The 19,849-nt window shown below is 35.7% G+C and overlaps 4 protein-coding genes across 8 annotated transcripts in view; 1 reads left to right on the top strand and 3 right to left on the bottom strand.

Moving 5' to 3' along the window:
• The window catches only part of LOC129574893 (cysteine--tRNA ligase, cytoplasmic), a 349,418-nt gene that overhangs the window by 112,188 nt on the left and 217,381 nt on the right, over positions 1 to 19,849 (bottom strand). The window lies entirely within an intron of this gene.
• On the top strand, positions 14 to 1,214 carry LOC129574911 (nuclear receptor 2C2-associated protein). Its single transcript, XM_055457556.1, has 3 exons — positions 14 to 190; positions 296 to 386; positions 747 to 1,214. The coding sequence occupies exons 1-3, from the start codon at positions 144 to 146 to the stop codon at positions 1,062 to 1,064; spliced, it is 456 nt and encodes a 151-aa protein (XP_055313531.1). The 5' UTR covers positions 14 to 143; the 3' UTR covers positions 1,065 to 1,214.
• Positions 1,188 to 6,936, bottom strand: LOC129574890 (SRSF protein kinase 3-like). Of its 3 annotated transcripts, XM_055457504.1 has the most exons (9): positions 6,514 to 6,933; positions 4,369 to 6,402; positions 3,730 to 3,984; positions 3,104 to 3,386; positions 2,850 to 3,018; positions 2,331 to 2,722; positions 1,885 to 2,155; positions 1,636 to 1,792; positions 1,188 to 1,384 (listed from the first exon to the last, which is right to left on the bottom strand). In XM_055457504.1, exons 2-9 carry the CDS (start codon positions 5,124 to 5,126, stop codon positions 1,348 to 1,350), a joined length of 2,322 nt encoding a protein of 773 aa, XP_055313479.1. In that variant the 5' UTR covers positions 5,127 to 6,402; positions 6,514 to 6,933; the 3' UTR covers positions 1,188 to 1,347. The 3 variants fall into 3 exon arrangements, with proteins under 3 accessions (XP_055313479.1, XP_055313477.1, XP_055313478.1); XM_055457502.1 differs by having other exon boundaries at positions 1,188 to 1,792; positions 6,514 to 6,936; XM_055457503.1 differs by having other exon boundaries at positions 1,188 to 1,792; positions 6,594 to 6,936.
• Positions 9,747 to 12,882, bottom strand: LOC129574912 (myotrophin-like). 3 transcript variants are annotated; one of them, XR_008688741.1, is made up of 3 exons: positions 11,708 to 12,556; positions 11,230 to 11,532; positions 9,747 to 11,130 (listed from the first exon to the last, which is right to left on the bottom strand). XR_008688741.1 is itself a non-coding variant. In XM_055457558.1 (3 exons), exons 2-3 carry the CDS (start codon positions 11,897 to 11,899, stop codon positions 11,362 to 11,364), a joined length of 363 nt encoding a protein of 120 aa, XP_055313533.1. In that variant the 5' UTR covers positions 11,900 to 12,035; positions 12,113 to 12,882; the 3' UTR covers positions 9,747 to 11,361. The 3 variants fall into 3 exon arrangements, 2 of the variants coding, with proteins under 2 accessions (XP_055313533.1, XP_055313532.1); XM_055457558.1 differs by having other exon boundaries at positions 9,747 to 11,532; positions 11,708 to 12,035; positions 12,113 to 12,882; XM_055457557.1 differs by having other exon boundaries at positions 9,747 to 11,532; positions 11,708 to 12,035; positions 12,215 to 12,556.

The raw sequence follows: 19,849 nt of genomic DNA, 5'->3' as shown, positions 1-19,849 counted from the left end.
TTCGTTGACTACACGATTGTATGTGCTGGATATTCGTTCTAACGCAATGACAGCCCATTTGCACGCACGTGTGTTTGCATCGCTATGTGACACATGATTTGGCATTTGTTTTGCTCAAACGTCAAATAAGCGCCCTACGAAACATGTCTTCACAACACAACCTTCTACAAAGTAAACAATTTAAGTGCAGGTAATTCAATGGAATTTTTTTTGACACATTTTGTTTTAATTGCCCGGTTTTTGACATAATTGTTTTGGATTTTTTTTCCATCATCGCAAATTACATGTTATTCAGCGTTAGTTCGGTGCTCAACAAAGATGTGAAACAACATGGGAAGACGTTCATGTTCGATGGCTTGGAGGATACAGCCTGGTATTCAGATCAGGTAAGATTTTTGACACTGTCCGAAAAATGACAGTTTGATTTTTTGAAGAAAAAAATTTGGATTTCACTTTATTTTTCCTTACCTTTACCCTATGTTTACTCACTCTTTCCACATTTTTCGCTGTCATTCGATTTCTTTTACACTTTTTGTTCTTTTTCATTCATTTTTTTCACGTTTTTCTTCAAAAAAATCTTTTGTTGTCTTTTTTTTCTGCGCCATTTTCACTACTTCTTTCTATTTCTACGTCCCTTTTATCATTATTTCTTTTACAATTCACATGAATCTTACTTCGTTTTCCATTTTTCAACATTTTTGCTTTAAAAACAATCTAATCAGCAAATTGTGTTCTAATTCTTTCAGGGTCTGCCACAAAACATCAACATTGTGTTCAATGAACCGCTCGAATCGTTGGATTTAAGTACTTGTCAGTTGAAAATTAAATTCCAAGGTGGTTTTGTGGGGAGTGTTATGACTGTTTCGCTAGATGATTCCAGTAGTCAAAACGTGTACAAAAAATGTTTTTACCCAGATGATATAAATGATATGCAAATCTTCACGCTGGACGCCGAATCGAATGGAAAAAAACTAGAAAATGTCAAGAAATTGTCGATTGTATTTGAACAAAGTTCCGATTTCTTTGGCCGAATCATCATTTACCATTTAGAACTATTGGCATGAACCAACCATTTTCAAAACGAATATATTTGTAAAAAGAAAGCATCCAAATATATGCTGTTCCGCCGCTAGAACGGGTTTAAATTTAAGAGAAAAAAAAAAGACTTGAAAATGAATGAAAACCACATTGCGATACAATACATAAAGTGATTCTAAAACTTTATAATTTTGGTTTTATTATTGAATCTCAATCCATTTGGTTTAAATTGCATTCAAATTCTCAGTTCTAAGAAACATTAACATTAGTTATTAGCATTGAGAGAGTTTGCACATTCCCAATATTGATTTAACAGTTTTCCTCTAAAAGCCACGGGTGATCTAGGCTGAAAATGAAATAAAAAGACAAATGGTAAGACGAACGTTGAATGTAAGTATGTAATAAAAAAAATTCACACGTTTGAAAGAAACAATTGAAGCTTGAAATGAAACATGATAAAGTAAGAAATAACAAAAGAATTGGAACAAACTGAGTGGGAGCTCAGAAAAAAAATCGAATTCCAAATTGTAATTGGAACGAAAAACTGAATCCGAAATTTGCTGCATAATAAAAAAAAGAGCCGAGTCAAAATCCAACCATTGAGCAGCCGTTGCCCGGGTGTTTGCATCGAAATTGAGCATTGGTTCCAAAAAGTCAGTAAATTCTCTGGCATCGAATGAATTCCAGTTGTATTTATCAACAAGAACGCTGTATAGGTCCCATGGTTTCAATTTCGTAATGTTTCGTAGATTGCCTGCGGCCGTGAAGGAAAAAGCAGCAAATCGTGTTAGAAAAAATACCGAATCGAGAGATGAAATCGTAAAAGTTGATTAGGGTTTTCCTTACCGTAACTATTAAAATATTTGTGTCCGTATTTGCCCTGAAAGATGATGTGTGGTGGAATGTTGCCAAGCAGTTCAATGATGTGAGCCAGATGATCTTCGTCACGTGAATACTCATCGGAACCGCGTGGATCGAATAAGTAATCGCCCGTCAGCAATTCGAATGCCAAACACGCCGTGCTCCAAATATCCGCCGTGTAATTATATTCGGAGCCCAGCAGCACTTCAATCGACCGATACTGACGCGTTTGAATGTCTTCGGTGAAATGATGGTCCTAATCGAATTAAATCAGAGTGTGTGGCACACAATTGAATTAAACATTTTCAATTATACCAACAAATTACACAATATAGCGTGTCCTTATGTAATGGATAATATTCCGACCACTTTATTTCAATGACATAATTTTATTGCCGGTTCTTATCGAATAAATGCTTCAATATACGTACGTTATAGCAAGCGTTGCCCAAGTCAGCGATTTTCATGCAAATTTCCGTGTCGCCAATTAGTTCGAGCAAACTTGGATCGCATTCAACGCACTGCATATTCACACCGCTTGCCACCGATAATTCCTGTTTACCGTGCTGCGATTGTTGGCTATTCTTTCGTTCCATCTTGTAGCGTTTGATGTGGCCGCTGGCTGATGATAGCGCCGTCGATGCGTTTGGCATATATTTTTCAATCAAATCCGATTGTATGCTTAAACTATCAATAGAATTGGTATCAAAATCGTTTTTGGAAGATAAATCAGCCGCCGGCAAACTGTCGTAATTGGAAAAGCTATAAGATATATCCGGATCGGACAAATCACGATCATACTTTTGTTTCGTGCTTGCGCTGACTACCATTTTTTTTTGGTGTTTTTTATTTAAATTTTTGAATAAAAAACAAAATATCGTTAGAATTTTTAGAGAGAATTTCATAGCATCGGTGATTTTCTTGAAAGAAAGAAATATATCAAAAATTACCATAAGACACGGGAAGTTTGATATTTCGTTCCTTTAAGGCTGTGATTTCATTGTCAATTTGTCGATTGATTTCATCTGGGTTATTGGGACACAGTAAAATGTTCTCTGGCTTAATGTCGGTATGGATGATGCCACATTTGGCGTGTAGATAATATAATCCTTGTAAAACCTAAAAGTTTCAAATTCATTTTTAAGGTGTGCTTTCTGGTTTGATAAAATTGAATCTGTGGTTGTTGTTTCAATTGTTCTCTCACCTGTCTAATAATTGATTTAACCATTTTAATGGGTAAACCTTGGAAATTATTTTTAACTATAAGTTTGTATAAGCTACAGCCAAGTGCCTCGAATACTAGGCAGGTGTGCACACCATTCACGCCACGAATCGTGAAATGGTTCAGAAGACGAACGATTTTCCCACAGTACGGATGCTGCGATTCATTTTGTCGAATTGCCTCCAATAATCGAATCTCGTCGGCCGCCGTTTCCGTATAATGCTGAGCACTTTTAATCACTTTCAATGCAACATAATTATTTTTCCTGAAACATTGGACAAATGAATGGTTTATAGATTCAGTGATTTCATTGGAACTGAGCTATTTTCAACAATGGAATGAAGATTCATAGCCCTTTGGCATTTCCAAATATTGATGTGAATTTGGGCATGTTTTTCGATTCAATTAAAAATTTAAATTGAAAATTGAATGAAAATCAGATTAAAAATGTATCAACAGCATCAAATAAAATATTGAATCGAAAATTGAGCAAGAAAATTGAATTTAAAATTGAGTTCAAAATTTAATTCAAAGTTTAATTAAAAATCGAATCAAAAAAATCGAATTAAAAATACCCAAAATTAAAAGCTAAATTCAATTACACTTACAAAATTTCGCGACACAGCCAAACAGTGGAGAAGTGTCCCCAGCCAAGTTTACGGACGACACGATAGCGATTATCAAAGACATCACCAATAACAACCGGATGATAGCCACCGCGACAATATTGTGTATCGTCTTCTTGTTCCTCATCGGATCCATACAGACTGCAATTCTCCGATTCGTGTGCAATGCCAGCGATGCCGCTAGCACCGCCGCCACCACCACCCGGATATGTGGAGGCGAATGATCGTGGCTCGGAACTAATTTTGAAACGAAAAAAATCGGCGTTAGTAAGGATTTAAGCAAAAAAAAAGAAGTTTAACTTGGCCCAAGTTTTGAGATAGAAAAAAGAAGACCAGCAAAACTTTGAGATAAAAGAAACTTTAAAAACGACATAAACTACGTAATATCTTCACTATAAAACACCTAAAATGCGCACTTCGTTTGTTTCATATCGAAAACTTTGGTAAAAATGTAAATTATGCTGAGCATAATCTGCAAATAGAGCCAAAAAGCACAAATAAACTGCAACAAACGAATGAAACGAGAAAAAAACACGCCAATAACTCATGTGAATTCCAGAGAAACAAACAAAAACCCCACTCCCCCCAAAAAAAGCGACTACATAAATTCTCTTCACTTACAGACTAACAAAAGTGCCTCTGAGAACGGGCATATCTTGGCGTCGACTCAACGGTGGCGAGATGGATAGCGATAGAAATCGATTCTGGGCCGATAGCAATGGTTTTCGTGTGCTGCACGCAGTGTGTGCAAGTTCTTTGCGCGCAAATTCACTATTGGCATCGTTCCAGCTGTTGAGCGTAGACGATGTGGTGGTGGTGGCCGTTGTTGTGTGGGTGGCAGTGAAACTCAGTAAATCATCGATATTTTGAATGCAACGATTCAACGGTGAAAAATCTGTGGTTAGATAGTCCGGTGTTTTTGGTGTTGCAATTGATGCGGTTGTTGTTGATCGGATTGTTGTCGACGATGCATCCAGTGTGTAATCACTGAATCGAAATGGTGCTACGGTTTTTGGTGTAAGACTAAGCGCATCATCCGTATCACCCGACGATCCATTGAGTTGATCCACATAATCGATGCTGTTATCATTGACACCCAATAAATAGTCTCGATACGGGCTTTTGTATTCGGTGTATGTGGGCATTGTCGACAAAATATTGTCATTGGTTTCATCGTCAATGCAATTCACGGATGATGTCAGATTATCGTTGACGTTCGATTTGTCAATGATTAATTTATCAACGAGATCGGTGGTGGTTGTTGTTGTATACGTGTCATCGGTGTTTGATGCAGCTGACAGTAGTGTCGTTTTCACCGTGGCAAGGCTATTCAGTTTCGATGGCGACAAGTAGCTATGATTATTGTGGCTGATTTTCATTTGGGCTTTCGGCTCTTTGGTTTTTTTTCTGCTTCCCAAACCTATCTCTATCTCTGCGTGTGTGTGTGTGTGTGTGTGTGTGTGATGATATTTATAATCAAACGGCGCCAAATGTGTGCAGTCGAATGTCAATCACTATGGCTGATTCATTGGCTTTTATTAATATTTCCATCGGATCGTAATTTGCACTCTCTATGCCAATGCACACACACAATTATTCAACACCCCCAATAATCTAGTGTCATATATAATAAAGCAATTGAAGTGCCGTATCGTCTGTTGTCCGTTTCACACTCTTTCTCCCTTCCTTTGCTTTATCTCTCAGCCTTCTTCTTTCAATCCCATTAAATTTCGTTTGGCTTCCTCTCTCTCTCTCTCTCTCTCTCTGTTCCGCTTATTTTTTACAACTTAATTATTGATTTTATATTTATTTCGACGACGAATCCGACGACATTTAGTAATCATAACAAAAAAGAGAGAGCAAAGGGACACACACACGAACAAAAATTTACCACGAGAATTATAAAAAACGATAAACCGTCGCGCACGATAGAGTCAGTTACATGTAAAAGTGTCAACTTGATATGATTTTTGATGATGATGATGAATTCGCGTGTAAAAATGTATAAAGAGAGAGAGTCTTTTGAGTTGCAGTTTTGTTGCCCTTTGACTTGGTGTCGATTCGATTTTGTCTATTTTTGTTCAGTGTTTACGTTAGTTTTTAAGTAGAAACGTACAAATGATTGAACCGGTCAACGAAATTCATAGATAGTCATTAGAGAAATGAAAAAAAACCGTTCGAAATTCGGTGTGGTTGTTCCTCTAGATTCGACGAACGTTCAAAAGCACAGAGAAAGAAAAACGTAATAAAAAAAGGTAAACGATTCGTATCAAAGTTAAAGCGATTGTATATCTCAGCTGACTTTGACAAAGTTCACACAATTCTGTATGCCACGCACTATTTTCTGTTTTCAATTCACTTGCTCCGCACCAACTATTCACTCAGAGTCAGTTTGGAAAAAAACAATCAACATTATTATAGTGCGCAAATCGTGTTTATTCCATTTGCGTTTCGAGTGTTTTTCACTTAAGCGCCTTTTTTTCCTTATTTTTCTTCAACTCGATGGACTCGTTTGTCCAAACCCAAATAAAATTGTCAAAAACGTCCGTATCCACGACGAAAGAAAATCCTGCGTCGATGCGTTTTAATACAAAAACAAGAAGAAAAACGACGACGATACAAATGCGTTTCTCTTGTTCTTGTTAAGTGTACACACTGAAAGGAAAAAGAAAGAAAGAAAACAACACAGAGCAAATAGCACACAGTCAATCTAACAGCAAATCAATCAAATTTGTCGCTGTATCAACAAAAAAAAACATTATTTACAAATTGTTTGCCGAACTGAAAAATTCTGCTATTTTTGTGTATTAAATCACCACAACAACAACAATAAAATAAAAACGGACCACATCTCACACTCTATCACTCTCTCCTTCTCTATGTTGTGCTGAAAAATCAGTTTCGCTTTGTCTCTGTCTTGTTGACTTGGTCACATAGGCCGATTTTCCATTTCAGCAATACGAAAAATAAAATTGCTCTATGTGCGTATGTATTATATTGTGTCCCAGTCCGAAAGAGAAAAACGAATATTGTGTGTGTATCGTTTTCCCTTTGATTTCGTTCGTTCGATATATATCTATTCAGCAATTTCATTGGGAAAAGCTCCAGTGAATTCTTTTGCTTTTGCACACCACCGCCGTTGTGTTATGTTGTTCTCTCTAGCCTGTTTCAATGTTTCGTTGACTCTCTCTCTCTCTCTCTCGCTCACCGTACTCTCCCCAATGTGTGGATATGTGACACTGGTTTATAAACATACAAATACCACCACACGCACTCCAAGCTTGCGCTCTACATTTTCCATTGTTTTGCCAAACCAATTTTCTTTCCACTAGTCTCTCTCTTCCTTTTCTTCTTCTTCTTCTTCTTCGCGCTTTCGTTGCTGCTTTTATTCCCTGTTTATGGTTCTTTCATAAACAGTTCTCGGCTGTTGTGTGTACCACTGCTACTGCTGTTGCTGTTTTTCCTTCTTTCTTTACTTTTCCACTCAAAACCAAAGTGCCAACACTCAAAAGAAAAACTTTACATGATGCTCATTCCGGCGAGAGCCACTCAAATTCCGCACTAGGGGATTTCAGCTTTATTCATATTCGCTGCGATGTTTGTGCAATTTAAACACACTATTTTGCGCCAAGCATCCATGATGAAAACTTGATTCGATCAATTTAGATGCGTTGCCATGGCAACAAGCTTAAGATTCCATTGAATTTTTGATCAAAGCACTTGATTACTTACGAATTTAACTTTAAGGCTAATTGACTCGAAAGGGATAGAAAGAGAATACAGTACGCCCTCGTAAATTAGAATCGAAATGTCCCGAGGGCAATTCTAATTCACGAGGAATTCTAATTTCGGAGGTTTTTTCAATTTCATCAAAAATCCAATAGCAAAACCAAAATTGATAAGGGAAATTGATTGTTTAATCAAAAACATCATAATTCTAATCATATTCGTGCGATACATGCTTATTACAAGTATTTTAACACACATGATCTGGCTTGTGCAATGACTTCTTTTTAATTTCGTGAACAGTACTCGACACAGCTTCTAATATTTGCGACTTTTGCCCTTTAATATAACTTATTGCAGATTCACTGACACCATAGTCTTCAGCAATCCGTTTTGCCATCACACCGTTTCCCAATTTTTCAATAATTTCAGCCTTTTGTGATAAGGACAGTGTCACTTTCTTTCGTTTTCGATCAGACATGATGACAAATAAAATAAAATGAAATTAAAAATCGATTGACGAGCTGTTATTATTGTCTTGTTGATGGCTGACAAGAGACTAAATCATAACGCACATAATTTGCGCATTTGCATTCTCGGATTGAACAAGTCCAAACCGATCTGTTCATCGATTATATTTTTGCATGTAATCTGTTTGTGACTTACTACGATTTTTTGATGACTATCGCAGAAATGCACTTATCTGTTTATTTATGTTCAACGAACTGAATATTGAGCAGCTGTTCTTATTGACCGAGTAACAGTAAAAAGAATATTTTATCATTTTGTATACATACAAATAAGTGTACATAATTGGTGTACACAAATCACAAATCTTATGGCGAATCAAATATTAGACCACTTGTTTTTATCAATTCTGCTTGACCGCTAATAGAATGCAAACTGTATTTTTATCAAGAATTGTCATTATTCTTTATATTTTTATACGATATTCGGTTTATGTTCCATGTAAATTCAAGCAAAAATGAGAAACCTCGCAAATTAGAATTGGACCTCTTAAATTAGAATTTTTCCATACAAATGTTCTAACCCGAAATTCACTTCTAATTTCGGAGGAATTCTAATTCTCCGAGTTCTAATTTACGAGGGCGTACTGTATTAGGAAAGAAGAACTTCACGGATTTTGATGGAAAAAGACGACTCTGGTCCTCATTTATGATGCTTTTCTTTTGATGATAACTGTTTAGAGAAATTATTTGGATAAATTCAGAATGCGATAAATCATTAATGAGAAATGGGGTTTTCAATTTTTCCTCTAAATTTTTTTTTTTTTCAGTGAAGATATTTTTCAAAACCATTTTCAGTAGAAAAACTAAGGTGACCAACTCCTCCAAAGGAAAAAACCGTACATTTTTCTATTTGTACGGATTTTTGGAATGAAAACCGAAAATCCGTGCACTGTTGTTCAAAATTGTTCAAAATCCGTACAAATTCATTTGAATTAGTACATAAAAAATCCGTTTTATTCCGCAGATATCCATGCAGTTGGTTGGTCACCTTATCTGGGAAAATATTTTTCTTTCTGGCATGAGTTGAAATATAAATACGACGGTTCTTGATTTTAAATGTCCAATACGATATTGATAAACTCGATACATTGCTTTTACGTCATCTTCTAAAATGGATATAAGATGGACGGTGTCGGATATCAGTTTTTCAAATAAAATAAATAAATTGAAATACTCGATTAATATTGATTACTAAAAAAATGTACAAAAATAAAAGAAAGGTGGTGGTTTTTTTCTAAATCAAAAAAAGCCATAAAAAATATTTAGTAAAGCGTTATTTGAACCGAAATACCATCTATCTTCATTTAAATTCACTCTTTTTTCTTGCCATGAATTTAGTGTGCGAAGCATTTGCGCGTCTCTGCATGATTGAGCAATGAAAATAAGGCAATTACAAGTGATTTACCTGAATCCAAAAAAGAAACACGTTCATTTTTGTTTCGTTGTTGTTTTTTCAAACATTTACATTTCACCGTATTACTTACCAGTTTCAATTTTCGCACATTCCGTGTGTTTCTCGTCATATTCGCGTTTCGCATCAGTAGCCAATGCACGAGTAGTGTATGAGTTCAAATGGTGTACGCGTATCAGGTGCACCCTGTATGCAGACAAAGACTATATTATTATGCGTAAAATGTAAATAGGCAACCATCCCCTTGCGTCCAACTGTCATTTTTATGCCATCTCCGCCACCACTGAAATGAGTGTCTTGCAAAGAACAACAGAAAAAAAACCTCATTCTCGTTTGCTTTTGAGCATTTTTAACAAAAATACTGTTGTCTATTTTTATTATTAGAATAATTTCTTTTCATTCACATATTGTATGTTTTTTTTTTCATTTCATTTTCGTTCATTAATATTCGTTCGATAGGTTTTCCATGTGGAATTCCACAGTCATAAAAATTGTCTTCCTGATCAATGTCGTCAATATTGTATTTTCTTTTCGATTCTTTTCTTGAACGGTTTGCGTTAATTCCATCACAAAAAGATGATATATCATGAATTGAATGACTCCAAAAAATGATTTTTTTTTCTTTTTTTTTCTCATCTATAATAATCACGAAACTAAATTGATTAAAAGCGAAACATTGAATTGCTATTTGTAAATATTGAGCTTGCTCACAAGCGCATCAAGTCGTATGTGTGTGTGTGATTGACACACGTGGAGTGCACGACACAGATGGCCTGTGGCAATAAAAATACTTTTCTTGGATAATTTCTCCTTATTGCCTAGACGAAAAATAAAAAAAAATTCTCTTCACTTTGATTTTTGGAATGTGTTAAATTCATTCGCAAAAAAACACACAAAATAAATGAATAAACTACTTGACTTGTTAGATGATAATAATAAATTTGACGGAAAAATGAACTATTATCTCCTTAAAAAAAAAATTCTTTTTGCAAAATTGTCAATAAATTCTAATAAATATATCAAGTTAAATCAAATCTAAATTGAGATATTTTTTTTCTTTCAATGCCATTCACTTGAAGGTTTTTGTTTTTTCATTAAAAATCATTAGCTTCATTTTACTTGAAGAACGAAAAAAATGGGAAGAAAAGAAAATTGTATGGTGAAAATGAAGCAAAACGAAAGAAAAACTCAAGCATAAAATTAAAAAAACGAAATTGATTGATGAACGTCGAATTTGACGTTGAAAAATTGACGAGTTGAAATAGAATCAACCGAAAAAGCAGCAACATGGTTTCGCTCACAAAAATGCAATCACTTTAAACGGCTTTTTTTTTTCTTGGAAAGATTATATATCTTGTTTAAAAAAAACTGTGTTTTTCTTTTCGTTAGCTCTCCATAGCGCACGCAAACACTCAACGATAGCGAAAGTAGTTCGAATGCAGTTTGAATGACGTGAACTCATACAATTAACACGCTAATTAGTCGCTGTATCGTTATAGTTTTATATTTTTCTTTTCTTCTTCTTTTTTCCCATATTTTCATGGCTGTGCGCGTCGTTGGCTGTTCGAATGGCTATTGAGCCGTATATCGAATAAGAAGTGAACATGAAAATATTCAAGTAAAATGATTTTCTGGTTGTTGTTGTTGTTGTTTTGAATATAATTAGCCATAAAATTGTATATTTTCGCTGAATGTGTGATTTTTGCTGTTGTTTCCCTTTAAAATGAACGAAATTTTGCTAGGGTTAATTAATGAACAGAAGGAAAAACAATCGTCTACTTAATTAGTTTTCTGCTTTTTTTTATGTTGCTTTACCGAAGACCGATAAAATGTTTTGTTGTTTAGATGTTTATTGCTGGATTGATAATGACAATGCTGGGTTGTTGTTTTGAATGCCGCCCATTCCGGTGGAGGAAAATTGATCTAAGGTGCTTAGACACACACATTCTAAGCGAGTAAATCTCGAATTTCCTGCTTTTCGGCGGCATCCACAAGTGATGTACCATCGGGTGCTTTGCCACATTTGTCCGCTCCATTTTCCAACAAAATCCGAACACAATTCGTATGACCTTCCCAAACGGCTGCTAATATTGGACTGATGCCATGCTTATCAACAATCTACATAGCACACAGATAACAGAGATAGGGATAGAGAGAGCATCCAATTAAATGTCAGTTTATTTATAGGCGTCAGTTCAGTTTAAGGTAAAAATCATCATAAATATTGCAATAAAAAAAAAGAAATGGTAGAGTAGAAAAGCCACAGCCGCAGCAGCAGCTGAATAATACTTACATTGACGTCGGCACCTTTGTTTATCAAATACCGAAGCACATCCGATTGTCCGTAGTCAGCGGCATAATGAATGGGAGATCGTGTTGTTATCTCTTGGTTCACATCAAAGCCGTTCTGTTCGATGAGCTCTTTCACCTGATCCAAATCACCGTTTTTAATTGCCCATATGATACTGTCATCGATTTGTGCCATTTTGACTTGCTGCTTCGTGTTTTTTTCTCTCTATCGCCCGCTTTGTGTCGACGTTGTTGTTGTGTGGTTTTTTGCGTAAATTTTCGTCACCTCTAGTGTTGCTTATGCCGGCTCTGTGATGTGCACTTTTGTAAGCCTATTTGATTGAATTACAATAGTATTAATACATCCACTTTGGACTCTCCTATTGGATTTCTCGAAAGATCGAATTACTTTTTTTTTTTCTTTGTTCCTTTCGATTTAGACTTAGAGAACACAAGCTAAACGCTCTTTATCGCCTATCGTCTCTCTTTATGCGACTTTTTTCTTTCTTACAATGCCAATTTCACGATGCACCAAGCAAATATCGAGCTCTGTCTTTTTTCCACTTCAACCGATTGATTCACTCAAACCTTTGATGACGATTTGTTTTTTTTTTCTTCCTTTCTTAATTCAACAACAATTCCGGATGATACACACGCACATGCCACTGTCTAGACCTACTCATGGAATTTTCTGGCTAATATTCAATGTTTGGTTGCTTGCCAATTTCTTCTGTTGCACATAATTGTTTGAAGTATCACACTGTTTCCAGTCGACGAATGACGATTGAATGGTACGTTTTTTTCAAAAAGGAAAACACTCATACAACTCATCTATCTATCCCGTTCACGCGCGCGCTCTCACTCACACCAATATGACTAAGCACACCAAAATGAACCATCCACTGCTTTTGCTGTCACGCATTACGGCTTACGTCAATTACGATTTCCTGCAGATGCGCTTCAACAACAAACGCTGCAATCGCTATTTTATCCATGGATTTGCAATGATTTTTTTATACCAAGTTTTTTTCAAGTGGAAATTATTTTGCTTTTTTATTTTGAAAATTATTATTTCCTTGAAACAATTTTAAAATTTGAATTGTTGATTATTGTTTGCTTGTTTAAATTTTGAATAAATGTAGTCGCGTTATCTTGTACACACTCACGAACTTGTTTGTCACGCAGAACAACAATACATGTGGCGACATCTTTTGCATTGCATAGACATTTTTAACCGATACCGAAAGCTTGAGACACATAAACTGCACTTCGTGAACGAATGCTTTTTTAAAAATCTAAATCAAAGTTTTTCTGAATGAAAGCATCAGCTTTATGAAATTCGATGAATACAAGAGATGACATTTGAATTCTAATTTTCATTAAATTGTAAACATTTTTTCTGATTTTTTTCTTATCTTGAAAATTCAAATATTCGTTTCTTTTTTTAAGATATGCTGCAGTTTAACTGAAAGTGTTTCGATCTACTTTTAAAAAAATGTCAACCTGTCATCCCATATTCTCACCTTTTTTATGATATAATTTACCGGTATATCCGGTTGATGTTATCGATTCAATAATATCGAAATAACAAAGAATCTGATTTAATTCGATTAATTATCGAGGATTGATTTATAAATGAACAATAAATGATTTAATTTGAAAATCATTCGATGAAACATGCGAATATTAGCAAGAAACCATAGAATTTCTATTAAATTTGATCGAATTGAATTTTAAAATTCAAATAATTAATTCATTGCTAAACTTCAGTACTTTTGTGTTATTTCTTTATTTGCCTTAAAATTGGAATTAATAAATGAAAAAAATATAAATAAGTCAAGTTAGACTGAGCTAAAAAATATTGTAATATTCAAATTTTTACCACAATTTTTTCAACGAAATATCATTCACCTATTTTAATTCCAAACACATACGTCATTCTCTCTCTCTCTCTCTCTCTCTCTCTCTCTCTCTCTGTTTAAATTTATCTTCAGCAAAAGTTCTCAAAGTTCATGGTATTTAATTCAATCTTAGCCAAACTTGCCGAATATTAAATGGAATGCGAATGTTGAAAGTCATGTTAAATTACGTTCATTTCATTTCCCGATATGTCCAATGGAATTAAAAACTTGGACGCAAAGTACACTTGGCCAAGGGCTTATGCATCATCTAATGAAATGTTTGCTCTAAACTTTAGCACTGAAACCCACATTCCAAAGTGAGACAACATTAAAGTTGCAAGAAGAAAAGCATGTTCCATTCAAAAAGTGTAAAATTAAATCTCGTGGGATTACCTACGACAAATGGATCGACTGAAACAGTTCGGTTGCGCAAAATTTTTAACTTTCGTTTTCTTTTCGAAATTTTTTATCTTGATTTCCATTGACATTTCTTCAATTTTGGTTGTGTGTGTGTGATAAAGTTGTTAGCCATTGCATAATGTAACATACGGAAAACTTTCGACACATTGCGACAAATTCATCAATCGGATTCCACGTGGGAATGGAGTATTGCTGCCTAACACCCACTACTGTTCGATAAGGAAACCCTCTAGTCGCCAACCCATCATGCATATAGTATATATGCCATATACACGTAGTAATGGATAACATTGCGTATGGGAATTGGGCGACATTCAAATGTGGCCGAATTGAAATGGATGATTTCTTCGCGTCCGTCAATATGCGTCTGACTTTTAAAAAAAAATGTGCCAGAAAACTTTCCAATTTGCTTTGGTGAGCGAAAACTGTTTGGCAAAGTATTAGCTGAAACGAAAAAAAAACCAAGTACCAAAAAACCAGTACAAAAGTACTAGAAGTGTCGAAAAAAAGGTACCATGAGGTCATGTTTGGACGATTTTTGTAGGTTTCGCGCAATGGTTTTCCGAATGGTTGGTGAGTTAACGTTAGATGACGACTAGCTTAAAAGTGGCTCTTTCGATAGAAGTCTCAATCCAATTATCGATATTGGTTTACTGTGTCTCTTGTTTTCCCATTTTTAATTCCTTGTGCAAAGCTGATTTGGTTTTGGGCCAGATGAAAATAGATGATGAAAGGAAAGAAGAAGAAAAACATGCGAAGTTTTGAAAAGTGCAAAAAGTGAGAAATACTGAGATTTTCGTTGTTCAAAAAGCAAACAAACGAAAATCAATTTATTAAAAGAGTATAGAATTTCTGGTGTTTCTATGAAAATGATGTGTACATATTTTTGGTGGTCGACTCAGTAGTTTCATAATCTCATAATTACTCATTTTTTTCCCGGAGTCGGTGGTGGTGGTGCTGTTGTTGTTATTGGCATTGTGTACCTGCAATTGCTTCATAAATTGTTTTCCTGTTTTGTCCATGCAGAAAAAAAAGAGCAATCTTTTGTGCAATTTCTTTTCTGCACTGCATGACTGTTCATTTATTACATTTTTTTTTCTCTCTCATCTCTGTTCTATTTCTAAACAATATCTTGTGTTCTTCTTGCCTGTGCACAAAGCATCATGGATCGAGTTGAGGGAGAAAAGTATTAAAGTATCATCAATTGCACTGGTTTTCCATTTTTGCCATGCATTGATTCTCTCAAAAGAAATTTCTAAAGTTTCGAGCAGAACAGAAGAAAAAGAAAAAAAAATTGTCTCACAATCCAAACAAAACTAGACAACCGATAAACAAAATTAATGACCCATCGCAATAGAAAATAGAAAAACAATCTCATCTTCCATTTCTCGATTTATTGTATTACAAAAGCTTAAGAGAAATTATCGAAGAAAAAACACAGTGTTTGTTGGAGAGACAACAATGACTTGGCGCATTTGGTCGTTATGCCAAAAATACGAGAACCAAAACTATCGATTCAATCAGTTTTTTTCCCAGCCTTTTTTTTGCTGCCAGCCATTGCCGGTTTTTGTTCGATGATCATCGCCAAATTCCCATTTAGTTGACTTTTTCAAATCGAATCCGCATTTGATTCTTTATCGATTTACTTCGGCCCGGACACCATCGTTTACCTGATTGCTAGCTATAAATTTTGTGCCCAAACAACAACAGAAAACACTTCCATATTAAATAACCGAATGGCAAACGATTTTCTTCGTTTTTATCGAACATGTTGTTCTTCCCTTTTTGTCTCAATGCACTCGATTCCAAGTATTTTTCCTCTTTTGACCATATGAAATAATATTACATATCTCGATTGCGCCAAAAATACTACTTCTGCATGTGTTGTCCATTTAAAAAACAGCAACACCAAGAAATACTGTCCATTATTGCAATGAAACGGGGTTTTCATCCGTAAAACACACAAATGGTTCGCCTGCCATCTTGCTCCATTCCAATAAATATGGTGCTCAACACTCAAAAAGGATAGCCCAAAAGACGAGGAGACAGAGAGAGGAACATATGAGCATTAAGTTGCATTTCATTGCGTTATTTTGCACAAGAAACACAACACTGGATAATATGCACCGGCCAATAACAACAACAGCAACAGCAGCAGTTATGCATTGAAAAGATAAGAAAATCCTCTTACATCAGCAATAATGACGGCAAGCCGACGACGACGACGACGATGATGATGACGATTACGAAGCAAACGTCAGAATCGATTTTTATGTGTTTTGTCTTCACGGAATTTGACCAACTGCTCGAACAGTCGAAACAAACCCAAAATCGTTTCGTTGCATTTTCTCTCACTTACTCTTTCGCTCATCAGTCTCTGTATCGGCCATTATTTTCCATTGTGTCTATTATTTCATAATTTTTTTTTTTGCCCTTTCTCGGACACACATGCAATTCGGTTCGTTCGGTCTGGTTACACTCTCGAGTTTCAATTTTGCCCGGCTTTTTGTTTCGTACTGCACAGAAAACAAGACATACAGAAGAGAAAAAAAATGTGCATTAAAACACATGATTAATATTTGGGACTGGGTTGAGAGTGATAGAGAAGAGTATCGTATTCACCTCATGCATGAAACGGCCGACCGAATATTGCGTATGTACGGTCTCTGTGAACTGACCAAAGAAGGGTGCATGAATTTCCGTTTCATTGGCAACATTTTTCGCTCTCTCATCGCAACGAAATACTGAGAAAACAAACAATGTATTTTTGTAGATATTTATTCCTCTCTTTTTCTGTCTCTGTTTCGGAGCCAATGCGGAACGTTCGATTCAAATTGAAATGAGATCACAAAAGTACAATACAAAAATTGGCTGGTTTTTCCCTCGATTTTTCGTTCGAAACGGAGAGCCCGTCGTCGAATCGTCAAAGGGGGTCGAGAGTTCGCGCACACGGCGCTTGTCCGAGCAATTGCATCAATGCATTGTGTCAATACATTACGTGAGCATTTTGTGCTTCTGAGTTTATCCCTTTATTCAAATTCCGAATCGAATGTCGACAATGGCGCAGACCCTTTTTCGCCATCAATGCAACAGAGCTTGTGCGGCTTCCATGGCATCCATATTTGAAATGCAGACGCTCATTACAATAACTAATCATTTATGATGGCTTTTCTACATAACAAAACGATGAATGTTCGTTTCAACAATGGCTAGTTATTGCAGCGACTCACTGACTTCGACTCTTTGATACAGCCTCACTCAGTGGAGTTTACTGTTGCCAAATTCGATAGAGACGATGAGAGAGTAAGAGAATGTGAGGGTAAGCGAGTGAGAGAGTAACAGATAAAGCAAGACATACAGAGAGTGAAATGAATAGATGTGGTCGTTTGGCGACACACGATGACGTCAATTGCAGGTATGCAATCGACTGTTGTTTCCATGAAGAAGAAAACCATTTCGTTTATCTAGCCTTTTATGTGATTAGAAATCACAAATTGAAGGTGTTCATTATCTTAGTGGCTTTTCGTTTTCCGAACAGAGATACACCCAGCATTTTCATCAATTGCATTTTAATCAGGACAAGACGACCCTTTTTCCACATCCAACCGTCTCTCTGGCACAACAACCACAACTCGATGCTTTGTTTTAGAACACATTCCGGTAATAATGAATTACTTTGTCACATACACACACACATCCCTTTTTTTCCAGAACTCGAAGCCAGAAGAAAAAAAACTTGCACTTTTTGCATTGTTATCGTCAACTCAATAGACTCTTGCTGTGTATTTGTTCGGAAAATGTATCGAACATTAATAAAATCTGTAACTATTCATTATGATGCTTGTGTTTGTGCATTGTGCAAGGCCAACGAAATTGGACCGTAGCAAATGAAACCAAATGGCCAGTGGTTGTGTACAACTCCAGAATCATGTGTTGCACCAAAACACTTTATCTTCTTCTCTTTTTCATTAGATAAAGTTGAAGATGAAAAAGTGGAAAAGAAAAGGACACAATGGGTCATCCGTTGAATCATTCAACTTAAATGTTCAACTCTTCTGCTTGCTCGTAAATTTAAACTGCACAATATCGATTTTTTTTTCTCTCCTCGAATAAACGGAAACAAAAGACACATTTTTTCTTATGGAATTCCATGAAATTTCATATGGTTTCGTTTTTTGTTGAATTCTTTTCAAGTTGCGAAAGACGGCGACAATCAGACCAAATGTTGGATATGAAAATAAATTATTTGGGAAATGGTCCACACTGGGGTAGATTTGATAATTTTAGTCTTCAAGATGCTTAAAGAGAGGAAACGTTTCGAAAAGCAATAAAATTTGATGCAAAAACCAGTGGATGAATGTAGTCACTGGCGAAAACAAAACAAATCCAAAAAAAAGTTTCCTTAAAAACGAAGAAGCTAAACTAGAAAAATCTCATTAAATATCGGAATTTGAATGAAAAAGGTCGAAATCACCCACGAAAATTCTATTTCGATTTGAAATCGGAAAACGTGTGTTTGTCGTATGTATAATCAAATCAATTTACTTCGATGTGAATGACGTGCGAAGCGCATTTTTATCCAAGTCACATTATTAACCAATATTTGATCGGATCTTGTCCATTAGTCTTGATTATCGATATGACGGTCCAAAATAGTGTAAATAATCAATTGAAATATCAGTTTACGCCATGAAAATAGTTTGTTATGTGTGTGCTTGGAGCAACAGCTAAGCGCACATATTGGCACATTGACCACAGCATCCAGTTTCACTGATGCTTGATATCAATACTGAGCGCGTTATTAAGATGGGAGTCATCCATCCAATTTTTGACACTTTCACTTTTCTCGTTTGCCTATTTGTTCAGTCCAACCGTTTCATCTTCATTCTCCACTTTCGTGTCGTCTTCCTCTGAAAAAGCAAACCGTAATTTCATGTGGTTTTTTCTCTCTTTGCAAGGAAGTATTCCGGACATGGGTAATCGCGACAAAAAATTCCCATCGTTGTGAATCATAGTGTGTGAAAACCTGTTTCACCGAATCGCCGAAACGAGATGACTTTTTTCCCGTTAATCATAAAAATCGGTCTCGAAAATGTTTGAGGACAAACCCGTAAAAGAGAGAACGACGTCGCAGCGATAAGTGTTTATCTTAAATTTTGCCACTAATAAGTTTATAGGTTCAGGAAATCATATAGAGTTTTGTCATCGGTTCTGAAACACCGAGGAAGAAACGAATGACGAAAGAGAACGACAAGCGAAGGAGAGAGAGAGAGAGAGAGAGACGGAAAGAAAAATTCGGTTTGGAAGTTTCATTTTTCAAATTTGTTGTTTGTTTCCATTTCGGGCGAAACATTTGTCAGAAAAGTGGTAGAAATACATTTTTTATTTCAGTGGGAAAAAACATTCATATACTACATTCAACAACGGGTATGCGAGAGCGGGTAGATGCAAGCAGTATATGGCATATCTCCTTCGCTCTCTACTCTGTCTCATTTCATTCCTACAAAGCAAACGGAAATACACGGAAATCCCGATTTGGCTTGGGATTATTATCGTTTTGCTTGTTTATTTATGACCTGGTTCGTATTTTTTTTTTCGCCAGTCAAGAGATGGATTCTCACTCAAGTACGGTAAAAGTGGTAGATTTTACGAGTTCACATACGGGTTGAATTGCATGAATTTGGTTTTTTTTGCTCATTTCGGGTTGCATAGAGCAATTTTAAATTTTTACAAGTGTTTCCTGAAGATTTGTTACAAGTGTGACGAATATCCATTGCAAATGGATAAGGAACCGGTCGAGAAAGAGAATTTCTTCACTGTAAAAG

The sequence above is a fragment of the Sitodiplosis mosellana genome, unplaced genomic scaffold (assembly GCF_009176505.1).
Source record: "Sitodiplosis mosellana isolate CC-2019 unplaced genomic scaffold, AAFC_SMos_1.0 Smas_scaffold_6165, whole genome shotgun sequence".
NCBI lineage: Eukaryota > Metazoa > Arthropoda > Insecta > Diptera > Cecidomyiidae > Sitodiplosis > Sitodiplosis mosellana.
The sequence above is the reverse complement of the archived record's forward strand: the minus strand, read 5'-3'. Positions and strand labels throughout refer to the sequence as shown.

Coding starts and splice junctions, on each gene's coding strand:
- LOC129574911 (XM_055457556.1), top strand. CDS start 144: ATGTCTTCACAACACAACCTTCTACAAAGTAAACAATTTAAGTGCAG. Junction 191..295: donor AGTAAACAATTTAAGTGCAG/GTAATTCAATGG, acceptor CATGTTATTCAG/CGTTAGTTCGGTGCTCAACA. Junction 387..746: donor CAGCCTGGTATTCAGATCAG/GTAAGATTTTTG, acceptor TAATTCTTTCAG/GGTCTGCCACAAAACATCAA.
- LOC129574890 (XM_055457502.1), bottom strand. CDS start 5,126: ATGAAAATCAGCCACAATAATCATAGCTACTTGTCGCCATCGAAACTG. Junction 3,387..3,729: donor TGGCTGTGTCGCGAAATTTT/GTAAGTGTAATT, acceptor CCAATGTTTCAG/GAAAAATAATTATGTTGCAT. Junction 1,793..1,884: donor CAAATATTTTAATAGTTACG/GTAAGGAAAACC, acceptor TCACGGCCGCAG/GCAATCTACGAAACATTACG.
- LOC129574912 (XM_055457558.1), bottom strand. CDS start 11,899: ATGGCACAAATCGATGACAGTATCATATGGGCAATTAAAAACGGTGAT. Junction 11,533..11,707: donor ACAAAGGTGCCGACGTCAAT/GTAAGTATTATT, acceptor TGTGCTATGTAG/ATTGTTGATAAGCATGGCAT.